The sequence below is a fragment of the Pholis gunnellus genome (genome assembly GCF_910591455.1).
Source record: "Pholis gunnellus genome assembly, chromosome: 20".
Taxonomy (NCBI): Eukaryota; Metazoa; Chordata; class Actinopteri; order Perciformes; family Pholidae; genus Pholis; species Pholis gunnellus.
In genome coordinates this window covers 129628-156591 of record NC_136547.1, presented here as the reverse complement: position 1 = coordinate 156591, position 26964 = coordinate 129628, and the positions used below count along the sequence as shown (strand labels likewise).

The 26964-nt window shown below is 41.2% G+C and overlaps 1 protein-coding gene across 1 annotated transcript; it reads left to right on the top strand.

Annotated features, from left to right (window-relative positions):
• The first annotated feature begins 1463 nt into the window (after positions 1-1463).
• trdmt1 (tRNA aspartic acid methyltransferase 1) lies at positions 1464-21521 on the top strand. The gene is made up of 11 exons (XM_079181415.1): positions 1464-1577; positions 4288-4397; positions 4643-4719; positions 10565-10636; positions 11935-12000; positions 14048-14117; positions 14193-14273; positions 15812-16125; positions 17524-17581; positions 19625-19754; positions 20343-21521. The coding sequence occupies exons 1-11, from the start codon at positions 1514-1516 to the stop codon at positions 20441-20443; spliced, it is 1143 nt and encodes a 380-aa protein (XP_079037541.1). The 5' UTR covers positions 1464-1513; the 3' UTR covers positions 20444-21521.
• Positions 21522-26964: the final 5443 nt, after the last annotated feature.

Here is a 26964-nt window from a genome sequence, read left to right as displayed (position 1 = left end):
CTCTGAAAGAGTTTCACCAACAACGGAACATTATAATCATTATAATCATGAAGGGAGGATTTATTACTGCAGGGTTGATGGATTAGACTGCATTAGTTTTAGTTAGGTAGATAATAACATAATGCCAATCCAGCTGTATTTCTTAAAATAATTTAAGAAGGCAAAATACCTGTGCCAAGTTATTGTCAACTTGTACAGAGGAGCAATAGAAAGCATCCTGACTGAAACATTACAAACTGGCATAGGATGTACACGGCTCAGTAGAGGAGGGCTCCTCAGCGGGTGATTGAAACCGACCAGATCATCATTGGTACCATCTACTATCAGTGATGTTGGTGAGAAGAGGAGCCTGAGAAGAGACAATACTCACCCAGACACAACCTGATCACCTGCTGCTGTCTGGAAAGAGATGCAGAAGAAAAAGCTGCCGAACCACCAGACTTCAGATCAGCTTCTTTCCTCAGGCTGAGACTCCTTAACTCAGTGGTTCTCAAACTGTGGTTCTCAAGAATGAAAGGCCCAGACACTGATAAGATGATGTCAAAGAGCTTCAGGAAGAGGACGCTGTTTGTGTAGCGCAGCTTGAAGCAGGGCTGAGATGTGAAGGAGCTGGGCCTGGATAAAGGTGGAGGTGGGCCTGGATAAAGGTGGAGGTCTAAACAGACGTGAGTACAGCTTCCTGCTGTCACAGTGTTTTAAATACATTGATAAGGCAGGGTATGCTAAATGCAGCCTCTGCTCCAAGGAGATAAAGTACAGCAACAAGGGCTCACGTGCTCTCTCATCACACACAGACACTGTTCACTGTGATGACCACAGACAGTGGACTTCCGGTCCCAACAGTCCCACGTGCAGTTAAATCACAGCTATTATTTTACTCTTGATAAGCTACCTTAGCCAGAGTAGATTATCATTTTCATTTAAATAATTGAACTGGATTGAATGCATATTAATTGCAAATAGAAGATTGGCCACAATTCTAACAGCTGTACAATAACAGTATAATTAATATGAAGCCATACAGTAATAAAAACTAATCACTTTATTTGACAAAAACTTTTAAAGGTTAATAATAATAGAGCTGAAATACTGATTAATAACTGAATAATAAATTAGTTTTTTGCTTAAAGTAAATGTTTTATCACTTAATTTTCTTCTCAGAGTACACCAGAATGCTACATTTTAAAGCTCATATTTAAAATAAAATTATCCTGGTATGTGTGAGCATATGGCGTCACAAAATGTTATTTCAATAAAAGTTCAACATGGACCATTTTGTTGCAATTTTGTTGGGGCGGTAGCGCATGAACATTTGTCTTCCTCCAAAGTGGGGCGTGACAGTAAAAGTTTGAGAAAGCCTTAACTCATCCTCCTTGTAACCTTGTAACGTACCAGATGGTGGCGGTAATGCGCCATTTTGTTGTTTGACAACCTCCACAATACACCACGAAGAAGAACAACAACAAGAACAAGAAAAGAAAAAGAAGAAGAAGAAGAAGGAGCGTTAGCAGCAATGGAGAGTCTGCGGGTGCTCGAGCTCTACAGCGGGATAGGAGGCATGCATTACGCTCTAAAGGGTGAGACTGTTGGTTTTATTTCAGTAATGGTACTCAACCAATTGGAGATAGAGATTTGACGTATTTCCCCCACGCAGTTTTATTAAGCGAGCTACCGTGAACACAACCGGAACGACGGTCCTCACGAGACTAACGAAGACTGACCACAATAAATTGGAGCCACACTGCTTCAACCGGACTCTCTGTGGACTCTGGGGGTACATCCCAAGTCTCTTAATTCCATCCTTGTTTCCTTCACTTGCGTCCTTTCCTAGCGTCTTAGTCTCTCCCACCAGGGATGCATGGAGAGGAAACCATGCGAGGAGAGAGGAAACGAGGAGATATGTTTTAAGGGAAATTAGACGTCCTTTCCTCAGTTGCGTCACGTGAAGCGACGTCTGTTTCTGATGACGGCGGATCTGATCACAGCTGATCAGATGTCAGTCGCTTTAACAGCTGGAGAGACTTTTGAGAAGTTTGTGTCTGTACACATGATCACTATTATTAACAATAGTATCTAATGACACTAGTAACTATGAAGACACACAGTAATCATCACTGTAGAGGTGTTTTCTCTCTGTAGTATGTTACCTCTTTAAGAAACTGTGCTGTTTATAAGCGCAGGATCGATTTCTACCGGCAGAATGCATTTGACTTATTTATGAATTATTTGCATCTGTACGTTTTGAAATTGTGATTGTGACGTAATTATTAATTAACCCAGAATATGATTATGGTTTCTCTTGAATACTGGAATTAATGTATTAGGCTCCATGTTTCAGCTTAAATTTAAATGATAAAACTCATCAAACCAGACACTCGGGGATGATCAGCCTCACATGACTGAATGAAATAAAGATAAATTATGTAAAAAGTGTTTCGTCTCTCCAGCGCTCTCTGACTTTAATTGTATCTATGCTAAATGTTATTGAGGGAAATATCAGATCATGAAAAGACAAATCTTTATAATAAATGAAGAAAGTTGTTTGTGCTCCTTTTGTTGTTTAGATCTACAATGAACATATATTTAAACCAGACGGTGAATCAGAAAACCAATCAAATATAAAACTAGTTTAATCTGTGATCTGTCTTCACTCTGGTATGAAACTCCAGTGATGTTTAGAAAAATCTGATCAGTCCGATCAAATAACTGATGAACAATGAGGGGGCGTGTCGGCCGTTAAATGACTTCCTGTAAGGCTGTTCTCGTGCGTCCTCGCTCATGGCTCCTCAGAGATCCCTCCTCCCTCCTCAGAGCAGAAATAAGAGCTTTGGGACAGCCGTCAATATGGCGAACAAGGTTCAAGCGAGGAGCGAGGAAATGACAAATAAGAGACTTGGGATGTACCCCGGTGGAGTCAGCCCGGGATGCAGACAAAGTTACCCATAATCCATAGCGGTATAGCTGTGACAATGTAAAAGAACAATGATAATATGTTTATTTTTTTAAGCTATAAACTCATTGGTTGGCTGAATAACTTGGATTGGTTCTGTTCTGCTGAACCACGTGGGTGCTGGTTGTCTTTAGTTGTCATGTTCTCTCCCTACCAGAGGAGGGACAACTGACAACAAACGAGACAATGACAACCATGTGGACCAGTTGGCTGTACTGTGTTTTGGATAACTGCCACACACTTCCCAGTGGTGTGTTTTGTGTTATCCTGGTCGGCTGTGTGAATCCCATATGGCTGGCACAAAGCTCTAAAATAGCGTTGGTGAGACTCTTTCATCATGAGGGCAGCCTGATCCAGGTCTGAGAAGGAGAGCTCCTCATGGAGGTCCATCGGGTTCACCTTCACATTGTTAAAGCTGCACCTCTTTTCTTTTTTTCTATTTGCAGGTTAATCCATATTTGCACATGCAAAACCAACCATACAACACCAGATATTGCCTTTTTTTGTTGTTACAGGAATTGGCACATTTTCACTATACACAGCTGGTGGCCATTAGGGGGCCTGTGACTGTGTGACAGGTGATATTAACCGTGATGTGACGAGTACATGCTCTGATACTGTTGTATCAGATCTAGGATCTGTAGGAGTGCCCTCTGCTGATCAGAGCAGAGTAGCAGGTAATCCGGGACCAGGGAGGTCCTGTTTGGGACAAACCAATTGAGCCCAGTATACAGGACGTCCTAGCTAATGCAGGACAGTTGTGTTGAGCAGCTTGAGTAAAGGGAACGTTTCAGTGCATGCTGATGACCATGTCTGTTACGGCTGTGAAGCAGCACACCTGCACATATCGTTCACAGTACCTTAAGAACCATGAAGAACAACACTTTGAAATGAGCCAAAGGGATCTTCTCCATGGAAACACTTGAGGTCTGAAGTCCATAGTGACTTTGAACCATGAATATATTATAGAAACTGGATACTTGACTCAAAGATGGCGCCCACTCATTTTAATTCATATTGCTCGCCCAGTGCAGAAGCCAAAAAGTTTCCTAACTTCCGCATTGGTGCCCCACAGTACACATATTAGTGTTTCTCCGGCCCATATACTTTATATTGGGATGATGTCACATAAAAAGAATCACTTTTTGATGGTGATGATGGTGGTCTATGGGCAAAATGTGTTAATATGCTATTATCAACTACTGTCAGTAAAACTGGTGAGCGACTAATGAGGCAATTATATGCACATTGCTGTCGAGCGGACAATTCAGGCATGTAGTGAACCAGTAGCTAAAATATTTTAAAGAAATCTTTATCTGTTTTTTCTCTTCCTCCAGAGAGTGGCATACCTGCTCAGGTAGTGGCTGCCATCGACATCAACACAACAGCCAATCAAATCTACAGGCACAATTTCCCTGACACCACCCTCTGGAACAAGACCATTGAGGTGGGTGATGGGCGGGGGGGCATCTGAACAAAGCAGCAATTCAAACCTGTACTCGATGGACTGGTGGTGTGTTAAGCCTCTCTTAGCCTTCTGTGGTCCTCAACAGAAATATTGAGGATGACCATTTAAATATACACACATAGAGGGCTTCACAGACAATCCAACGTTTGGGGCTTTGCAATGTTTTAACTCTTAAACACTTCAATAGTTTTCTGTCTTGTTTTTTTATCTTCCTTTATTTTTAGGGCATAACACTAGATGACTTCAATAAATTACCGTTTGACATGATTTTGATGAGCCCTCCTTGTCAGCCTTTTACCAGGTAGGACTGTTTTGTGTTCAATGTGATTTGAATATTGAATATTTAGTTGCAGGACAGACCACACACGATGTAAATGGGTTTAGTAGGGCTGCACCTTACTTTAGTTTTTTTGATAAATCGATTAATTAAACGACTCATTTAAAGATTATTCTAAAGATAATTTTTTTAAATGATCGATTTATCTAATGAATAATTTACCCAAAATAACTTAATAAACGTTTCTGATTAATATTTCATTGTTTTATTTAATCATGGTCTAAAATCAAACTACTGTAACAAGACCTGATCCGAACAATACTGGGCCTGTAATTCAAAAGGATTGCTGTGATTCATTCAAACAGTCTGGAGCAGCCCTTTCCTGTAACAGAGAAGCAGTATTTTGAATTAAGTTGACTTATAACTTGAAATGGTTATGATATGAATTTATTTCTTCACTATGCAATTAAGATAATCAAATCCATTTTTCATCAGTGTGGCACAAGGCAGTTAAAAGCATTCAGAGATATAATAATATGAGATGGTCGAATAACAGCGCTGGATGATGCGTGATGTAACGTTTCATTACCATGACAGCAGTGCTGAAGAAATTACTGTTAACATGCGGGCGTTGCAGAAACATTTAGAAAATCGATTTACTAACAGAAACACACTCGGTGTGTTGATGATGCTAATATGTCATGCTTTGGAGGGACAAAGAGGAGACAGGACGGTGCTATCTCGCTGCCGTCTTAGTGAAGCTTCACTTTCGGTTCTTCATAGCACTCCTGTGGTAAGCCATTTTCAATTTGGATCGATGTCTAGAATACTTCCACACTTTACTGTGGGGATTGTGGGCGGGGTTTTTAGCTGCAGCTCGTTCTCCGGGGTAATCCATGCATGGACCGATACTTCATGCGACGCGTCAATGCACGACATGCAAATTGGCATATGCTTGTAATCCATTAAGTTGATTATGTTGATGAATCGCCCCAGACCTAAATTTGAACAATATTTTATTTGAAACTAAGATAATTCTGTAGCCTGTAAATCAGCTTGTATTATTTTGGACAGAAGCACGCGCCTATGTGTGTGCATATGCATTGAGGGAAGTTGGTACACATGTTCACCTGCACTCAATGATGAACTGAAGGTCACTGTGACCTCACCTCCCATTCTTTTGAAACATGTCAGGAACGTCTTTGGATGAACTGCCAGCAAAGGATGAACATTTCTGGCCATAACTCAAGAATTTATATGCTAATTATGACAATTTCACACACATGTCTAATGGGATAGAATGATGAAGTGGTGACATTTTGGATCGACGTGAATGTAAACGGCACCTTGAATGGCTGTTGGAGGCATACAACCGCAAGGATATATTTTTTTTTGCGATGGTCCATCCACAGCCACCTTAGTGGGTCTTCACCCATAGAAATGATCAGATGGACATACAGAATCATACACAGCACAAAAAAGCTGCTCCTTGTCCCTGGTAAGATTGTCCTGACCTAACGTTGATAAAACGGCAAACTTTATGCATTGCATTTATTGCATTTATTTGCATTGCTAGGAACAGCGCTTTTGCGTTGATGTTTCTAATTGAAACGTAAAAAAGCGCTCTCACAAAACACGATAGTGATGTAATGTAACCCCAGGTTCTATAGGCATAGCCGTCTAAAGTTTATCCTCTTGCTAGACACCATAGTGCAAGCCTCCGCATGAACGGAGTCGTTTCTAGTCTATACTCGGTGCGCTACATTATTCTCCGAAACGCCAGAGGGTGTACAAACTAAATGAACTGTGAAGAATCAAAAAGACAAGTGCAATCCAGAGATATGCCCATTGGCTGAAGGTGTAACCGGCAAAACGGCATAACCTATAATGAGGGATTGTAATTAACTGTAAACTCATATTTCATATTCATAGACTACTTTATTGCCTTTGTACAAGCCGTGTAAAGAAAGAAGTCAAGGATTGCATGCATTAGAAAGAAACAAAGGTTCAATATCCTCTAAACTATTTGATTTGGCTGTAAAAAAGAAGATTAGGAAGACCTCTTGTTCCTAAAGCATTTAAAAGCAAATTGTCCTTCTTTGTAGATCCCTAGACGTGTAAATAGTGCTTTTATCAGTGAACTATTTGTGACAGTAACGTGATCACATGTACCAAGTTAAAAAAATTCAGAGGTGCATGACCAAGCGGCGCGACCACTCGCCGGTGGTGATTACATGATTTTCTGGTTTCACTACGGTGAGTATAAACTAAGCTTAAGTGCTGTCGTGACATTTTTTTCATGACCTTGGGCCCTGCACGGGCCTCTCTTAGCTCCAACCGTTGACCTATAACAGCCGTTTAACCATAATTCTGCTTGCAATTTAAGCCAGCTGTTCTTTAGCTGGCATGGGTGGAGCCAGATGGACCCACAGCTTAGAAGGCAACGCCTATACTCATAGAATAAACATAACTGCTTATTAATAATTTAGTAGGTTAACCTACGAATAATAACTTTTAAGAAACTACAGCTAGTTACATTTCATTATTGTAGCTGGTGAAATCACTGGTTGGCGGTTTAAACTTCCAGTTGCTGCAGGACGAAATAATGTAAGTTGAGATTCAAATTGTGAAAAATAGTCTCATGATTTCAATATAAAAAAGTATAGAACAAAGTACAGGTGTCTAAAAAAAAAAAAAAAAAGAAGAAGAGAGATTTCATTAATCATCATGCACACAGTTTACAGTCTGACTATTGTGAGAGAGCCCGGTACCTATGCTACAGGAATGGAAAATAAATGTAACTGCAACATCCAGAAGCCAGACTCTACAGGATAAAACGTGTGTCCAGCTGGTGACAACAAACCCAAGTTCAGTCTGGTGTTTGCCCATCAGTGCTTCACGATTTGCACCTTTTTAAGATCTCTTATGTGGCCACTATAGACCCTTTCAACAGAATTGCATTGCTGGGCTACAGCTTGGGTCCATGTTTACTTCTTAGCTTTGCGTATGTCATTCACATACACTGCAACAGGGAATAAACTGGGACATTTGGAATGTTTATGTGAAACTGTGACATGGCCTATACTGTTTTACATCTCACTTGTCTTACTGTTTCTTCGTTCAATTATCAATTTCAATTCAATTTATTTCTGTGTAGCCCAAAATCACAAATTGGCCTCAGAGGGCTTTTCAATCTCCAAACATACAACATCCTCTATCCTTGTACCCACGTATCAGAATAAAGAATAATAATAATAACTTTTAACAGGAAAAAAAAGGAAGAAACCTCAGGCAGAGCAATAGAGGAGGGATCCTCTATCAGGATGGACAGAAGTTCAATAAATGTCTGGTGTACAGAATGAACAACATAAGATTGCAACATAGTCAATCTATATGATATCATTGAAAAACATGAGACTTGAAATAGCAGGAGTAGCACTAATAATTGCAGAATTATATTATATTATGAAAATGGTTCCTAATAATAATAGTGGCAGTGGGTGTCAGATAGAGCCATGCCAGGAGACACGACCATGGTCCAGATATAACCACGATGCATGGAAACCTGTGAGGAGAGAAAGCACAAAGACTCAGTTGGTAATGTCAAATTAATAATGTGCATTAATGGGACATGAATATAAACAGAGGAAGAGGAGAGAGGAGCTCAGTGTATCCTAGCAAGTCCCCCGGCAGTCTAGGCCTAGAGCAGCATATCTAGGGGCTGGTCCAAGGCAAACCTGAGCCAGCCCTAACTTTAAATTGGAGCCAGCCCTAACTATAAACCTGAGCCAGCCCTAACTATAAACCTGAACCAGCCCTAACTATAAACCTGAACCTGCCCTAACTAATGAAGCTAGCGTAAGTTCATGCAGGACACGGAAGTTATACGCCCCAGCTGTAACCAGCTGACAGCCAGCCAATTGAATCATAGCTTCCAATCGGCCATGCACCAATCACAGCCCACTCTCACTTCACAGAGGTTTATTTAAATATGGCTTCCTCCTCACTGATTCATTCTACATCTACGCTGCTACAGACCACACTGCTGGCGAAGCTTCGCCTCCTCCACCCCAGCCTTCACCTCTTTGTCAGTTCATCTTCTGGCAAATGTTTGAAATGTATTTTAAAAATGTACCCCTGTCCCGTAAACCCGGGGGGGTTATTGCTCGGTGCTCCCAGTCTTAGCTCAGTAGCTGCTGGCTAATCCGGGGAGCATTCAAAGAGCGGAGCCATTATCGCCAAGTTTAACTGTATTCCATTTGTTGCAATAAATGGTTAAAATCTATAACGAGAGTGTTCCTGACTGAATATGCATTATCGAAAAGGAAAGTCTGTTAAGCCTACTCTTAAATGTGGTGAGTGTGTCTGCCCAACCCCCCCCCCGGACCGAAACTGAAAGCTGGTTCCACAAAAGAGGAGCTTGATAGCTGAAGGCTCTGACTTTCATCCTACTTTTTGAAACTCAAGTAACCCTGAATTTAGGGAGCGCAGCTCTCTAGTAGGGTAATATGGTACTATAAGCTCCTGAAGATATGATGGTGTCTGACCAATGTCTGACCACCGATTTTAAATTATACTCTAGATTTTACGCGGGTCCAGTGCAGAGAAGCTAATACAGGAGTAATATGATCTCTGTAGTGACTAACCAATATCCATTTTATATCTTAAAGCCACTGGGGGGCGAACGGGAGAACTTGATCGGACGTGTGTTCCACAAACATTTCATTGTCCAATGCGCTGTCTTTCTTTCGATTCGTTGATCCGTTTATTCCAGTTGCATATTGACCCCATAACAGCACAACATAGGATACTTGACAGGATAATATATCACTATGAGACCATGACGCCACATTGACACGACACGTTGCCTTGACACGGTCAAAAACTGTTGGCTTCCCGTCCACACACACCTGGTTCTCATTACCAGGCACTTACCTATATGCACTTTTAGGTTAATGTGCCACCCACTGTTCAATGTCAGAACTGCATTCACCCTGTGTTACCCTCGAAAACAAAAGAAAACAAAACAACATTATGGCTCCAACAATCTCTTTTCTTAGTTTTTGTTAGTACACGTGCTGCAGCATTCTGGATCTACTGGAGAGATTTAAGAGACTTGTTAGAACAGCCTGATAATTAGGAATTGCAGTAATCACATTTTTTGAACTAATTTGTCTGCATCGTTTTGAGATTTTTGCAATGTTACGCAAGTGAAAAAAGATAACACCGAGATTCTTTACGGTGCTGCTGGATGCCAGGTCAATGCCATCTAGAGAAAGATATCATTAGGTAATTGATCACGAAGGTGTTCAAGGCCAAGTACAATAACTACGTTTTTTTTTAACTGGTTGGTTTCATCTGACTTGGTCGATGGATATAATTGAGTATCATCTGCATAACAATGAAAGTTTATAGAGTATTTTCTGATAATATTGCCTAAAATAGGCATATATATGGTGAATAAGATTGGTCCAAGAACCTTGTGGAACTCCATGACTAACTTTGGTTTTCATCGAGGTTTCATCGTTTACATATACAAACTGAGATCGATCTGAAAAATTGGATTTGAACCAGCTTAGTGCTGTTCCTTTAATGCCAATATAATGTTCTAGCCTCTGTAACAGGATGTAATGGATGACAAAATGAACTGGGTTAAGCTAGAGCAGCTAAAGTACTCTACCAGAAAACAAGATGCGCTGGCAACCGGAAGTGAGACAATAGGTTTACCTTGGCATGCCAGCACAGTTGGCTTGATTCATTAATATGGCAATATATGATAGTAACTTATTTCAAATCACTGTATTTAATGTCTTTTATCAATTTCAAATAGTTTTTCCACTAAAATCTTTGTTTTTTTTTTCATGTGCAGGATAGGACTTCAGGGTGACATTGCTGACCCCAGAACCAAGAGCTTCCTCTACTTCCTACATCTTCTGCCAAGGTGTTTAATCTCCGCATTCAGCTTTTTCTTGCCCTCAGTGTATGAAACCTATTTTCAACTACAGATCAACATCCTTTGGATGTGTGCAAGTAGGCAGGGGGAGAGAAAAAAAGTGGAAAGCCCATTTTGATCGATCTCTACCGAGCATCCGATATAATGGGGAAATGAGGTGCCTGCGCAGAACCCTAAAGAAACTGAAAGACAATGCCCACCCCTGTAACAGCATGTTCACCCTGTTATCGTCTGGCAAGTGATACAGAAGTATCCGCTGTCGCACCATAAAGCAACTTCTTTCCTCTGGCTATAAGACGCTCATCTTTCATACTCCATTTTTGTTGTGTGTTTCCTTGTATAGCATAAAGGCACTAAAACTCACATTTCAAATGGCAGTAAACAGACCTTGTAATGATAACAATAATTGTTATCAATAATGTCAGTATGTGTTAGAAAGGTCTCTCTCCTTCTGACAGAGCCAAAGGACCGAAGCAGGTATATTCCTTGTTGTAGAATACAATATAGGGCTCCTGTCCTAACACCTCTAATGCTAGTTTCTCTCTTGAGGGGCTAAGATTAGCATTAATAACATTTTAGAGAATTATTAGAATACAATGGGCCACCAAAGTGTTGTTGAAGAAGCCTTGGAAGCTTAGTTTTATGCAATAAGAATGAATAGTGTACATTCAAAGTAATTATAATGAGCTTGCTATTTCTGGATTTAAGCAGGTCTCCCTGTGTTGTGTCAGTCTCACTGAGTTCTTCTGTCCTACTCTGATCTCCGCCTCTGATCCTGATCTGATCTCCTCCTCAGTGTTACTTTTCCTTTTAGACAGTGGAGCTGAAAACCAAGCACTTTGGAAATGGTGAACAATGAACATAGGCAATATAGATGGCAAAGTAGTGAATTGTACCAAATTGTATAATGTCCTCTCTCACACATTTCTCCTCACCTGTATCAAAGGACTACTTATATATACACCTCGTCATGCACCTTCAGAGCGGCACTGTTATTTAATGCTTGTAATAACCCAGCAAGTATTGCATAAGCAGCTCTCTCATGTTTAATAGTACATCTTTTACTTTTTTTTATATCCACCTTTATGTTTGACCACATGCTGCAGCCATAATCCTCCCCAACTTTCTTTTGTTTGTCATACCTCTACTGGGTTCCACACACAGCTGTATATGAGGCCTCAGGTCTGTTCTCTTAGTTGTGGGCCTGGGGTGGACATCTTCTCTGCATACTTTCTGTCAATAAGCCCTCTCATCCTTTCCTCTCTTGCATATGACCGTGTGGCCAGGCTGTGCAGGCTGCCCCGCTTCATCCTGCTGGAGAATGTGAAAGGCTTCGAGAGCTCCTCTGCCAGGTAACATCAATAGGTCCCCATGTCAGTAGGCAGCAACATGTACAGCAGGCAGGTAGTATTGAAATCTACAAATGAGTACAATATTGGTCTGTGTCTGTCCTGTAGTATAAAGTCTTTGCGCCCACTGACACTTGAGTTTTATTATTTCACATGTTCTACTCCGTCCGTAGCTTGAAAACCAAGTGAATTGTGAAATGAACATCCATGCACTGCTCTATTTTGAGACAATTGGATTGGTCTACATCTACATTGGATGTTGATTAGAGCTATATATATATATATATATATATATATATATATATCCGTTCCCAAAGTAATCATACTTATGGAAATGAATCAAAAGATGAGCAGAGGCACCAGTTGTCTTATGTCAATATGAACGAAGAGGGCCATGAGTTCTTTGTGAGACATCTAATAAATCAATCAATGCTTTTACAGTGCAACTGCTGCTGATTGTAATTGCATGATGTTAACGGGATATTCATCCATACATATAAACAGTATTGTCAACTCAGTTTTGATCTTCAGTCTGACATTGACTCCACTAAGTTTATTTTCCTATCCAATCACTAGAGACCAACGTATCTACAGGAATCTAACAGCATTTTAAGTCAACACTGATGCGAAGCCATTGTTTTTGAGAAGTAATGCTGGGGTTTTAAGAGTGGAGTAGAGCGAAGTATAAAATACACTACAATCAAGAAAAAGTGGCATCGACGCCGCACAGCTCGACAAAGCTTCACAACCGCTTGACAAGGGCATTAGTCCCGCCCCTGGTGTTAATTAGTTAATCATTAGTCTCCAAACGGAGCTCATTGGTTGGTTACATTTTAACCAAGAAAAGTCTGTTTCATGTCACCATGCCAGACAAATCAGTCACCTCAAACTCAATGGAGGGGCTGAATTCAAAGGTCTGGACTCAGGCAGCATGCACATGTTTTTCCACTCTGAAAAAAATAATTTGTTAAAGTAACATTAAAAATCCTCAAAAGAGCTTAGACCGTTTTCATTATAACAGTTGACAAAGTATGCTTGATGCTCAAACACAGTCAAAGTTGATGGACAATGTTTTCTGCCATATTATCTGCCCAGAGAATTGTTTTTGTTGATGCTGTTTACATTCCTTTTGATGCAAATTTTAAAAATAATTTAGTTCACAAAGTGCTTTGATAGTCAAAGCAGCAAAAACAAGGCAATAGTAACAACAGAAAGCTCAGTGAGACAGTTGGATACGTTAAAAATAAACTAAGAAATAAATGAAATGAAAGATATATACACAGACATACATACATACATACATGCATGTACACATATATAGTTGCACATTTAAAATGCTTAAACCCCCAACCGCAAATCAGGTCCATCCGCAAAATCTACCAACCCCAGCCACTTATGTATTACAGCACTTATGTATTACATCCAAAGTACAAGTTGTCCTTTTGTAATATTGGACATTTTATGTCTTCATTAGATAGCCGCCATCAGAAAAAGGATGAGGGATAACGTTTTTAAGCATCGGACAAGGTGCAACGGCATGAGGCAGAGATGCTGACAATCTCATTTCCAATGTCATTTGGACCCTTACGTCCAGGCCATGTCGCCTACTAGAGCAGCGCTAGTGTTGCGAAACCTCTTCTTATTATTCTGTGGCCATGTTAACAGGTTAGAGCAGCCACACGGCTTGGCTGTGGCTCATCTAGAGTTCAGCGTTTCGCCTATGTTTTCCATGTGAGGAAGAAATAGATCTCGTGATAGTCATTTTGACGTCATGCCAGCAATATTGCACATTTCACTACAGTCTTAATGTCTATGTCTTTAGAATATGTCACAGACATGGGGAAAAAGTATAATACAGATGTAATACTTCCTCCTTCCATTTCAAATCAAAAGCCCTCTAGCATTTCTGTGGCCAGAATGACATCTATAATGAAAATAAATGAAACATGTTATTGATGGCAATTATCAAAGACAAACTCTGTAGAAAGATGGTGCTTTTCCAGCGTCTCAGGACCATTTCTCATATTAAACTTCTATTCTTCTATTCTAGGGAGCGCTTGGTGAAGACACTCATGGAATGCGGATACACTTTCCAGGAGATCATGGTCTCACCCACCAGTGTAAGAAAGACACACTGTGTGACTAATTTCGTGAAATACATTGTATTTATATCACCGTTCTATTCATAAATCCAGGTTGGGATCCCAAATTCAAGACTGCGTTATTTCCTGACTGCTAAGCTGTCAGCAGAAAACGAAAGCACCCAGAGTTCAAAGGTGAGGCTTGCTGACCGAAATCCTGACATGAAATGTGTCAGAAAAACATTTTGGTGCTAGTGCTCGGTAATAGTGCATATTTTTCACATTTTGGTTTAGTTACTTATTTTTTTTGGTTACATGAATTCCATTTACTGTAGAGACAGAAGTTTCATGTGCAGACACAAGGCAGAAAAGCAAACAGAATGACTCCGAGCTTATGGATTGAACAACATTACAAGTTGTTGGGTGAACTGGACAAATTTCAACGGTGGCTGGAAAATATTCAGAGCCCGAAGAGGGATATAGCCATTCCCCCAGGGAGCAACATGTTTTAGATATGTTACCAGTGCTGAAGAAGATTATCTTTATTATGTGGCCACCTCGTTCTGTGCCTAAATGAACTCTTAAGTTCAGGTGGAACTAATATGAAGCTTCACAAGTTAAGTGGGTATCTTCTTCAAAATGTAAACCGTGTGGCACCAACATACTGGCATATCATCAATAAGAAAAAATACAAACAACTAGTTACCACAGATGTCTGTAATATACATTTACATTCCATATCAATGTAACGCTCCATCATAAGACTCTGACCTGTTGAGAATTCCTGAACAGCAGACTGACTAATAAGTCAGTCTGTGTGACGGCACACTGTAGTAAAAGCTTAAGCACTTTGACAATGGAGCATGGTTCCATACATACACAGTGATGAACACTGTTGGACAGAGGGAGGCTGCCTGGACGCTGTGGAGAGAAGGACTTGGCGTTCACTTTTTTATTTACATTTTTTTGGTAGTGTTCAGCTAATTGACACATTCGGGTGATGCCGTCATCAGTAAACTGACTTCAGTTGAACAATGTGGGCATACAGTTGTGCACAAATTGTTGTCTATTGAGCTTGACTAACCGGGCTAATAGCATGCTATTGCTGAAACAACTGGTGTGCTGCCACAACTTTGCACTTCAAACTCGCCGTCTAGAATTTCTGTTGGCCGTGTGCCAGTTGTAGACATTAATAGACCCTATAATCTTCCACAAGTCATTCCAACTGAACTTAAGACCTCATTTTTGTACAGAACAAGGCCTGTGGAATTTGTCCCCATCACTCAAATTGAAATTGCATTTAGAAAGGACCTCTGTGTAGCCACAGGGGGAACAAATGGAGCGACCAACTAAGAAGTACTGTATTAAGATTGACTTTAAAAAACACACACTGATTTTGTTACATGGTTGTTGTTACGACACTCAACCCAGCTCATATATTGATTTTTAAGCTGAGACTGAGATGCAAGAACCAATGAGAGAGCAGACTGGAGGGGGGGGGGGACAAATGGAGGGATAAAATACTGCACATACTCATGTATACACTCAGACATGTATACCTCCAGGTAGTTCACAACTCAACCTTCAGAACTGACCTCCGTGAATTGACCATGAACATAGACCAAGTGTCTTGGTCCTTCATGAAACCAAGTTTGTTGGGTATTAGATGATGTTAGGACCTCACAATACTAGTCGTGTTTATAAAAGGCTTTTGATAAAGTATGTGATCTTAGATTTTAGATGCCTTCCCACACCCTGCTGAGAGTGATTCTCCTGAGCAGCACACAGTCTCGAGTCCTCTCCGCCCAGATACCTGCCAGCCAGAAGAGGGTCATGTCCTCTATAAACAAGAGACACAAATGGATGCCCAGAGGAAGATGAGTCAGAACAGAGATCTGTCCATCAGGCAGATCCAAGACTTCCTGGAACCGCTGAAGGAAGTAAACATGGAACACTATCTTCTTCCTCCCAAGATACTGCTGCGATATGCTCTGCTCCTGGACATTGTTCAGCCCACATGCAGGAGGTCTGTGTGCTTTACTAAAGGGTGAGTACTCTTCATCTAACTGTCACTAGCTTCACAGGAATGAAATAATAAATGCAACTAGGTAGGGGATGCATCCATTTTCTTTTTGATGAATTGTAAACATGATTTATTTTCATCAGATCTGACTGTAACACATTTTAATATTCAGATTTGTCATTTCCTGATTCAGAGTATAGTTTGCAGTAGGGATATTAATAATCAACCATTTAACCACGCTATCAGTTTAACAGTTAAAAGAAATATTAAAAATAAAAAACAAACTCAGCAGAGCAGCCTGTCACTTTGTTAGATTTCAATTTTCATTACATCCCGACAGCAATCAATGAATCAATGCTCTGGTAAAAAAAAAAGAAATCCAGTATCTGTGCCTGTCGACTGTAATAAGCTCGTCCAATCATTCCATTTAGCCCAAATGGAATGATTGGATGAGCTACCTGCCCCTCTGCCGGTGCACATTCTGCCCTCTTTACACGTTACCAGAGTCTCTTCCACCAGCTGCTAGCTGCACAGCTGCACATTTTTGGATGTATTGTAATATTGCTAGTTACTATCAATAGAAAAGAGTTGGCAAAACTGGGCTTTTTTATTTTTTGGTTGGACCATTTGTAAAATCCAGTCTCTATCTAGTTTGTCAAGATTGCCTTCCCTAGCTTTAAAGGAGAGTAGCTGGTCCGCCTTGACGGTCAGTCAACATTTAGCGTGCCTGAGCGGTTGCTAGCGTTTGGGCTAACCCTTCACTTTAATCAGGGGGTGACACAGGAGCTTGGCTTGGTTCTTGAGTTGTAGCATTTATTCACAGACAGATGAACTATTTCTGTTCTTAGTGCTACTAGTGCCATTACTACTGTCATTGTTTGTATTATTTCTGTCATGGATTGGCTGTATTGTAGTTTTATTATGTTGTTGATTCTGTACACATTAGCTATTATGATCTATCACACTTCTATCCACCCTGGGAGAGGGATCTCTCCCTGAGGTCTCGCTCCATGCCCAGCATCAGCTCATAGTAGCTTTAATACTCGTGATTTCAATTCTTAAAAAATTGCATCTTTATGCATCTTTATTTACTAAACTATTTTCTCCTGCAGTGACAATGGCATACCATGTGATCAGAGCTGTCTGTTCGTATACACTTTGGTATTAGACATCGACAATCAGACACACAGACCCGTGCCAGTTAAACATGACTGAGTGTAATTTGAATCAGTCCGATATGGGTCCTGGGTCGGTTCACCTGCAATCTGAGCGGCCCAAGAGTGTACATGGGGGTATTTGATAACCTGGTTGATAGGGTCTGTCATTCCTGTTGTTTCTGTCTGTGGTTAGTTGAACACTGTTAAAGCGATCACTTAGAAATGCTGTTGTTTGATTGTGTTTCATCATGTGTTTTATCCATAGCTACGGCCGGTATGTGGAGGGAACCGGCTCAGTACTGCAGTGCTGCATGGAAACAAAGGTAGGTTTTGATTTCAGTACAGGCATCAACAAGACACAACAGCTGAGGACTGTGTCTGCGTTCAATGTCTTCATTTGGAATTAGGCACATGCCCCTTTAAACCCACTGTACGTCTGCACTCCCGCTCAGTCACGGCTCCACCGTGGTTCAATGTCAGCTGGAAAGCTTTCAGAAGTGTCTGTTGTTCAGCAGCACATTCATAATATAGTTTGAAGTGTTTTACAGAATGCGCCGCATGTTCAACAGACCACCTCCCTCCTTCTCTCTCATTAACTACAAACAGGAAAACCTTGCTGCTCCTTGTATGTGTGAAGACAGTTAAAAAACACTGTCTTTAGTTAATTGGCACTAAATACAGGAATCATGATACATGGTGGACACACGCTGGACTGCAGCAGCTGTGGCGGAGCAGTGATCCTGTGCGCAGCAACTCTTATTCTCTTGTCTAATTTTAGAAAATATAGTAGTTGTTGTTAGTTAACTACACCTGCAGACACACTGCTTAAGCCCTACATTGGAAATCCAAAATGAATGACAGAATGTGCTTTAAAATGTCACTGAGACTATCCAGCAGTAAAGACGGTATTGGAATGACAAATGATAAACTGCTTGGGTTTAACTAAAACTTTAACTTAATTACAATCGTCATATACGATGATGACATTTGACCTCTGCTTTTAACCCATCCTAAGTATGAGGAGCAGTGGGCTGCTGTAAAGCGCTCATGGGCCAACCTGGGGTTCAGTGTCTGGCTCAAGGACACTTCAAAAGGACAGTAGACTCATCAACCCAGTCAGCCTCTCCTTGTTCTGGTGGCATCTTTCAGATTAGTATGCACCTGTTGAATTTACAGCACATTCAGGAAGTACCTCTTAGAAGATCATAATTACAAAGTGAAAAATGATATTCAACCCAAAAAACTTTTTCATTCACTTATTTATTATATTCATTTAACTTGAACTTTCAGGTTCAAATTTGTTTTTGAAATGATCAAAACTATTGGCCTGGATTTGGCTCCATAGTAGAGCAGCTGCTATACTATCAATGATCGGCAATTAGCATCAGCGGCAAAAGAAAAGTGATCAGGGATCTCTAAAAGTTACATTTGCTCCCTTTTTTTTTCTTTTGTTCTGATCCAATCCGAACCAGGAGTGTTATGATCCGTTGCACCACTAGAAGCGATGCTGGTCTATCATGCAACAGTGGTGATATGTTGTCAAGATATTGTTGTCATAGAAACAGAAACAAGTGCTATTTGTTGAAGCCCTGTCCAGAGCCCTGCGGCTGCTTTTCTGCCAGAAATGTGGATACAGGCTCTAAAATGAGAGGTGTCTCAAAGATTCCTTTCTTTGGTCTTCCTCTCAGTAGTTGCCGTGATTCACTGTAAAGAACCACTGATTAGCAGCTCATTTCTGTGCAATAACATTCAAGAGGTGCTTTGAATGTGGGATGCGAGGCAGATCCACGTTGGAGGGTTAGGGATTTCTAAAAGGAAATTGCGCATTGGCAGGCGTACGAGAGCTTTTAAATTGCTCTGATGTGCATTTTCAGCTGTGACCTTTTCCACATGTGGACTCCAAAACAGGTAAAGAAATGTATCAAAGATGATTCTTTTTCTTTTTCTTAAATACATTTGCACAAATGTGTAAAATCCGTTTTTCACTTTGTCTTAACTGTACATTGATGAAGGAAAGCGAGCTATACTTCTGTCAGTTTCTTCATAATAAAAGCTGAGTCACAATGAAATATTCCTGGACCACTGAATGTGAGTTGATGAACGTCACCGTATCTTCAGACACAGTACACAGGATCCTTTGACCTCTCCTAGATTATACATCTGAAGCATCATTTGAGTGTTATTTTAGATCAACCTACTGTCAGATTTACACAGTCCCACAATGTTGTATTTGCACCAAATCTTCTATTATAACCCTGGTGAACATGGGCATGCTTTGGTTAATTGTATTCATCCATTCACTAAACAAGAATTGAGTGTCAGAATAATGACACCTTTGTGTTGGTGTGGTTTTGTGTGCTCTGCAGATGGAGAATGTGTTTCGAGGTCTTGACCAGTTCTCTGAAGATGAGAAACTCCAGCAGCTGATGAAACTCAAGTTGCGTTATTTTACTCCTAGAGAAGTTGCCAACCTCATGGGCTTCCCTCAAAGTTTCTGTAAGTCTATTCGTCAGCCGTTGACGCTATACAATGTAATCACTCTTTCCGTTAATGTTTGTAAAGACAGCATTCAAATTGCACCCCTCCTCTGAGAGTGAGTGAGTGAGTGAGTGAGTGAGAGTGAGACTCTTTTTCATACTGGTCGGGGTTTACATCACCCCGCAGGCCAACGTGCATGTGTGTGGAGCAGACCACACACTGGTCAATCCAGAAAGCTATTTTGGAAGGATTACTGTTCACCTAAGCCAGGTAACATTCATTTATTAGACGCTTTGATCCAAAGCGACTTACAATTCAGATTCTATCACAATTCTACACCGTAGGCACAGCTACATGTGTCATATAGGAAACATTGAGCATAGTAGAGTAGGCAGGAGTTTAAAGTGTTTCCACAAGCACAATTAGATTTTAAAAGATGCCCAATAACCTACCAGGTCTATTAGTCTGACTGTTAGACGGAGACAAACATTTCTATTGCTTCTTTTTTTTTTCAAATTCTAGCTGCAATGTGATATAAAACAGTTTTTATATTATGGGATGGATTACATAGCCATTTTGTTTCTTATTTTTATTTGTGTTTTGCAGCCTTTCCGGAGCAGATCACCACCAAGCAGCAGCACAGAGTTCTAGGAAACAGCCTCAACGTTGTGGTGGTGGCCAGACTCCTGCAGCTGCTGGTCTCCTAGCGCTTGGAGCACTTTGAAGGACGAGACGATGCTTTTCATCATAGAGGGCTGCAGAAAGAAATCCTGGAACCCAGAAATTCATATGTACTTTTGCACTTCCAGTTCCCTTGTCTCGAAGTCAATGGATCTTTTGAACTTTAGAAAACACTACGACATTTGAGAAAACGCCACAGCAGCAAAAGAGAAAACAAGACATTAAGGCGGGACTCAAACATGAAAAGGTGGGTTCGTATTGGATAATGATTCCTCGTTGCTGCTTGCATGCACCGTCAGTCTACAGAAGTACTTCCTCTTATTCTTCCTCTTACACTCGATGCTTTGTGGCTCATTGCTGCCTCTCACTGATCAGTGGATAAGATACAATAAGACGGCGAATACAAAGAAGTGCAATTGCAACTGCTCCTTGGTGATTTCCCTCGGGATGAATAATCTTTTATTTGATCTTATTATCCCAACCTGTGAGAGGCATCAATGTGCCACAAGGCATCCACTCTGCTCGAAATCCAAAAGACAAAGACATTCAAAAAGTACTTCTGTTTGAAGCGATGCCATCAGAGACAAGGAATCATTTTCCAATACGTGCCTTTTCCTTGTGTTTTCTGGAATGCCGTGTTTTGACCCTCAGGGCCACCGTACAAGTGGCTAAATGAGACTACTTGGGTCTGTGGTGGTCATGTGACTGTGGCAAAAGTGCTGTTCATATGTGAAGATTATCTTGCTAAACAAGTAACATACATGTTTGTTTGCCACAAAGATTATTTTCTGCACAAATCTAAAAACCAACGGAAGCCCTTTTTGTGGAGGTAACCAGTGCGATGTTAGCTTCCAGGTTGGCCCACAAGAACACGTCATCCCTGCAGCACTCTACTGTGGATTATATTACCAAGTACCCTTTGCCCAGAGGCTACTTTTTGTCAAATGTTGGACAAATGCTGGACTGTTTAATAGTCTAAGGGACGTTTCTATACTTCACTTCAAACAGTATATGTCTCTATTGGCGGAACATAAATGTTTATTTTTTTATAAGCATAACTGTGTATTATTTTCCAAAGAATCAAAATAAAACCTAAAAACAAACCTGTAAAGCACATCGTTTTTGTCTTTTTTTGGGGGGGGGGGATATTATGACTATCGCTATCTCTCACTACTAATCTATAGAGCACTATCTAAAACTACTATTTTATTCAGCTTCTGCTATAATGTATAGGTAGCAACCACAGTGGAATAGTAGGTTCTTACATTTAGAATTCCATTCATCCATCCATCCATTGTCCTCCGCTTATCCGGGATCGGGTCACGTGGCAGCAGGCCAAGCAGGCTGACCCAGACTTCCCTCTCCCCTGCAACATTTTGCAGCTCATTCTGGGGGAGATGTAATCCCTCCAGCGTGTCCTGGGTCTTCCCCAGGGTCTCTACCAGTTGGGCGTGCTCCATCCTTTAATTAATGAATTGTGTATTTTAGGATTACTTTTATTTTTTCCATAATCTTGTGTCATTTCTACACCACAGAGTAACTTTATACAATAGAAGTTTGTTTTTGTCAAGGGGTCATACTTTAATACTTGAAATAAAGCTAAGAGAAGGAGGATTGACTTTACTGGCCAAGAGTTTGTCTCCAGATTCTAGTGACTCTCAATGTAATTACAGGAAGATGCTTTTAGACATCCAGCCAAAACAAGGACAACAACGCTGCACAAAAATAAGCAAACATATACGTGTATGCACTTTTTCACCAGTTCGTATGTACACAATAGCTATTACAGTTTTTCACAATTGCTTACACGTGTTTGGCTCATTTCCCAAAACAAACAGAGAACGCCCTCATCTCTTTCTAACATGAAACACAGAACGCACTCATCTTTCTAACATGAAACAGAACGCATTCATCTTTCTAACATGAAACACAGAACGCACTCATCTTTCTAACATGAAACACAGAACGCACTCATCTTTCTAACATGAAACAGAACGCATTCATCTTTCTAACATGAAACACAGAACGCACTTATCTTTCTAACATGAAACACAGAACGCCCTCATCTTTCTAACATGAAACACAGAACGCACTCATCTTTCTAACATGAAACAGAACGCATTCATCTTTCTAACATGAAACACAGAATGCACTCATCTTTCTAACATGAAACACAGAACGCACTCATCTTTCTAACATGAAACAGAACGCATTCATCTTTCTAACATGAAACACAGAACGCCCTCATCTTTCTAACATGAAACACAGAACGCCCTCATCTTTCTAACATGAAACACAGAACGCCCTCATCTTTCTAACATGAAACACAGAACGCACTCATCTTTCTAACATGAAACACAGAACGCACTCATCTTTCTAACATGAAACGCAGAACGCACTCATCTTTCTAACATGAAACGCAGAACGCACTCATCTTTCTAACATGAAACGCAGAACGCACTCATCTTTCTAACATGAAACGCAGGACTATTTTATCAGTATTTATCACTATGCCCTTTGCCTGTTCAGTGTACTCTGTTGCGAGCTGTAAAAGATTGACTGGTGCTCCCTCTTGGTAACATCATACGTCAACATGGTCTTCACTTTCACTGCTACGCAGACGAGCAATTTTCGGGGTTAAGTGTCTTGCTCAAGGACACATTGACTTGTAACTAGTGGTGCCAGAGCCAGGGTTTGAACCACCAACCCTCTGATTGAAAGACGGCCCTGCTCTCCACTCAGCCACAGTCGCCAAAAGCACCTCCAGCGCCTTGGAGAGAGACCCACACGCAGGTGCATTTCCATCTCTGTCTTACCCAGTATCCCGGGCCGGGGATCCTCTCCTTGCTCATTTGCTGGCACCTGTAGAGGGTGACCCTGGAAATGATTTGCTTCATTTTTCCGGCTTTGACCCGCATCTGGTGCAGCACCACGTCGTTTGAGAGGCCAGACGTGACGGACTTCAGTGCCCTCACACGCCCGTTATCTCGGCGTTGGAGAGGCGAGAGTTGGGGTCCGGGGTCTCCGAGAAGTACACGCAGAACTGGCGCACATTCTTCAAGTAAAAGTTCACCGCGGTAACTGTTTTCCCCTCGGACCGTAGGTAGCCGGCGTAGCTGCGGAAAGAAATACGGCTATTTATTATCAGTCCTGTGCTCCGTGTGCATGGGGGGAAACAAGACTTAGACTTAGACTTACCATCTTATCCCGTCCATGTCGTGCAGAAACCTCCAGGTGCTGACCTCTGTTTTCCCGTGTGAGAGGAATGAAATAAACAATTGTATTCTCCCACATTTTGCCAACTCATTATCTCTCTTCTTGTGGGAGGGTGCACTCCCTTCTTGGTATTTCTTGTATTCCTCCAGGTAGGCAACTGCAATGCAAAATTCAAAATGATTAGCATTGAACCACCCGCACAATGTGCTCTTCCTTCTTACCTATCGACTCGGGAAGGCTCCTCACACCGAGACCTCTCTCGCTGCCCCCGGAGGCTCCATGTCGTCCTCTCCAGGTGGTGGCTAGATGCTGGCCCCGTCTCGTGGCTCCAGGTCATCCTCTCCAGGTGGTGGCTGGATGCTGGCCCTGGCTTCTTCCTTTCTGTTGCCCCCCTCACTCACAGCTTGGGCCTCGGGGATACACCGGCATTTCTTTATCAACCTTTGGTTGAGTTTGAGAGCTCTGGTTCAGTTCGACTTTGCCGAGCCTCCTCGTTAGCCGCCTGTTCTCTTAAGAGGTGTCCTCCTCCTCCTCCTCCCTCAGCCGGTGCTCGCCCTCATCTACTGGCTGGAGGTCCAGCGCCGTCGTCATCGTTGTGTCGGGGTTGGAGGCTCTCAAATCGGCGAGGAGCTTCACCGTCGCTCAATATTTGGCCGCTCTCTGGTGCGACTCCCGCGCCTTCGGTCGAGCTCCGGGTGGCCTTGCACGATGTGCCTGTCCAGTCTTGTGCTTTGATAGCGATAGCCCAAGACTGGGCATTTTTCTTTTTGAATGTTCACCCTGCCTGTCGACAGCACCACCAGGATCTTCCTCTCCGCGGGGTTCAGAACACCGTGCCCGCTCTTGAGGTGGCGGGGCATCGCCGCGCACACCTTCTCACAGAGAGGACAACGGTTGACTAGCTTTGGTCTGGTCATCTCTGAAAGAAGAAAGATACGTCTTTACTCAAGGTGTCGCTGTCTCGGCCGAAAGCACTGTGTTAAATAAATGACACAACTCAATCCATTTCACGTCGTCCAAAGTCAGGTTAACATACCTCCGCGTGGCGATACGTGCGTTCTTCCTTGCTCTCGGTGTCGTCTGCTGATGTGTGAGGTCGAAGGGCTGCGCTGGGGGGTTGGGATATAGTGGCTGGCAGGTGATTCGAATCTGTCACAAAAAACCCTGCATGGTAGTTAAGGCCCCGCCTGGTCTCGAACAGACATGTCATTAAATGCTCCCAGCTCCCATTTGTATAAGTGTAGCACTACACCACAGCCACGTATAAAGAACTAGAAAATGCATTTCCTGCTGAAAATGCGTTAGAATGCTGAAAGCTGAAATAAATTGCGAAAACATTGCTGAAAATAGATATCCAATTCAAAAAAAAATTGCCAAAAGCTTAATAATTCAAAAAGTTTAAAGATTACAAATTGTTGAAAATACAGAAATGGGAGACTACCTGTCTGAAAAATGTTGAAGTCCGAAAGCATTTAAACTGCTGAAAACAGTTTAAAAAAGTGAAAAAAAAAAAGTTGAAATGTTGAACTATGGTGTCTGTAGCTGAGAGTATGAGGAAGAAGAAGGCTTTGAAAGTTAAAGAAGTTTAACAGGATTTGAAGATTTTCTCCATAGATATCCCATTCAAAAAAATTGCAAAAAGCTGAATAATTCAAAAGATTTAAAGATTACAAATGTGAAAAGTCCTATCAGCCCTCTCCTGAAAGAGCTGAACATTTTGATAGTCGAACGGTTTCTGTAGCTTAAAAAAGGGAAAAGTCCTCTCAAAATCTCTAAGACCTGAATGACTGTATGAGAGAGAGACACAGAAAACAGAGAGAGAGAGAGAGAAAGAGAGATAGACTGAGTGAATGAGTGTGAGAGAGTGAGAAAAAGACAGGCATAGAGACAGTTAGATGGACTGAGTGAGTGTGAGAGAGAGACAGGCAGGCAGACAGAGATAACCAGACAGAGAGAGACAGACAGACTGATCTCTCTGGCAATCCTCTCATTTGGAGATTGTCCTATGTTTTAACATTTACAGCTAAAGTAACTATTGTCCTGCTCTGCCAGGTCTTTCCTCGTCTCGCCCACTTGTGTCATGGTGTGTGTACATCTCACTGGAATCAGGAAACTTGTCAGAATACCCATATTTGATTGGCTGAGCAGCATCACGCATATCTCCAAGTCATGTGTGCGTGTGTGTCTCAATGCCTCTGTATGTTTATGAACATCACTAACGAGCTCATAGAAACACCTGTGTGCATGGTGATGGAGCACCTGTGTGAGAGATTAGAGTGAACAGCGATTTTCAACAAAACTACCTGTCGAACATATGCCCTTTATACCAAAACCATGAGACTAATCAATAAAATATGGATACCGTGAGAAGGATAAGACTCTGCAGAACGCGCTGATGTGTTTTTTATGTTTGTGGTGTTAAAATGTGAGCTCCAGCGCAATATACAAAACTGGTACCGTCTGCTTTCTTTGAGAAATGAGTGGTCAGATTTAACATTGCTCTCTATGGAGCAGAAAGTTGGTTTTCCTCTCAATTAAGTGATTTTCTGCAAATGTGTAAATCTGTGGGATTCCACAGTCACTTGTGTACGACAACGACACGATTAGCTACTTCAAGATCAAACAAATATATATGAAGAGTGAAAATTGTGGAGGCAAAGGCAAAAGACAAATATTTTTTTCACAAGAATCTGAAGCTGCTCTTCACTCTAGCGGTGACATCACGCACTCTAAGCTGCACAATACACACCCATTATAAAGGCAGAAAAGGACTGAAAAAATCATAAAAGTTAAAATGGGACAGTTCAAAAAGTTAAAAAGATAACAAAAAGCTGAATTATGCGGCAATAGATCAGGGTTTTTTTCAACATTTTGAAGTTGAAATGGTGTCTGTAGCTGAAAGTATGAGGAAGTTGAAGGAAGTTGAAAGTTGAAGAAGTTTAAGAGGATTTGAAGATTTTCTCCATAGAGATCCCATTCAAAAAAGATTGCAAAAAGCTTAATAATTCAAAGTTTAAATATTAGAAATATGAAAAGTCATAGCACCCCTCTCCTGAAAGAGCTGAACATTTTGATATTCGAACGGTTTCTGTAGCTTAAAATATGAAGGAGCAGAAGCATTTGAAAAAACGTACGGAAGAAATATAATAATAAAAAGAGGAATAAAGAAGAGGATAACAATACTTGGAATGCTTAAAAGCATTCCAACAATAAAGAAGAGGATAACAATACTTGGAATGCTTAAAAGCATTCCAACAATAAAGCATCACTGAGAGGATGAAAAAACAAACTTACATGTGCAGACACAGCCGTCCTCAGGTCTGTAAAATTC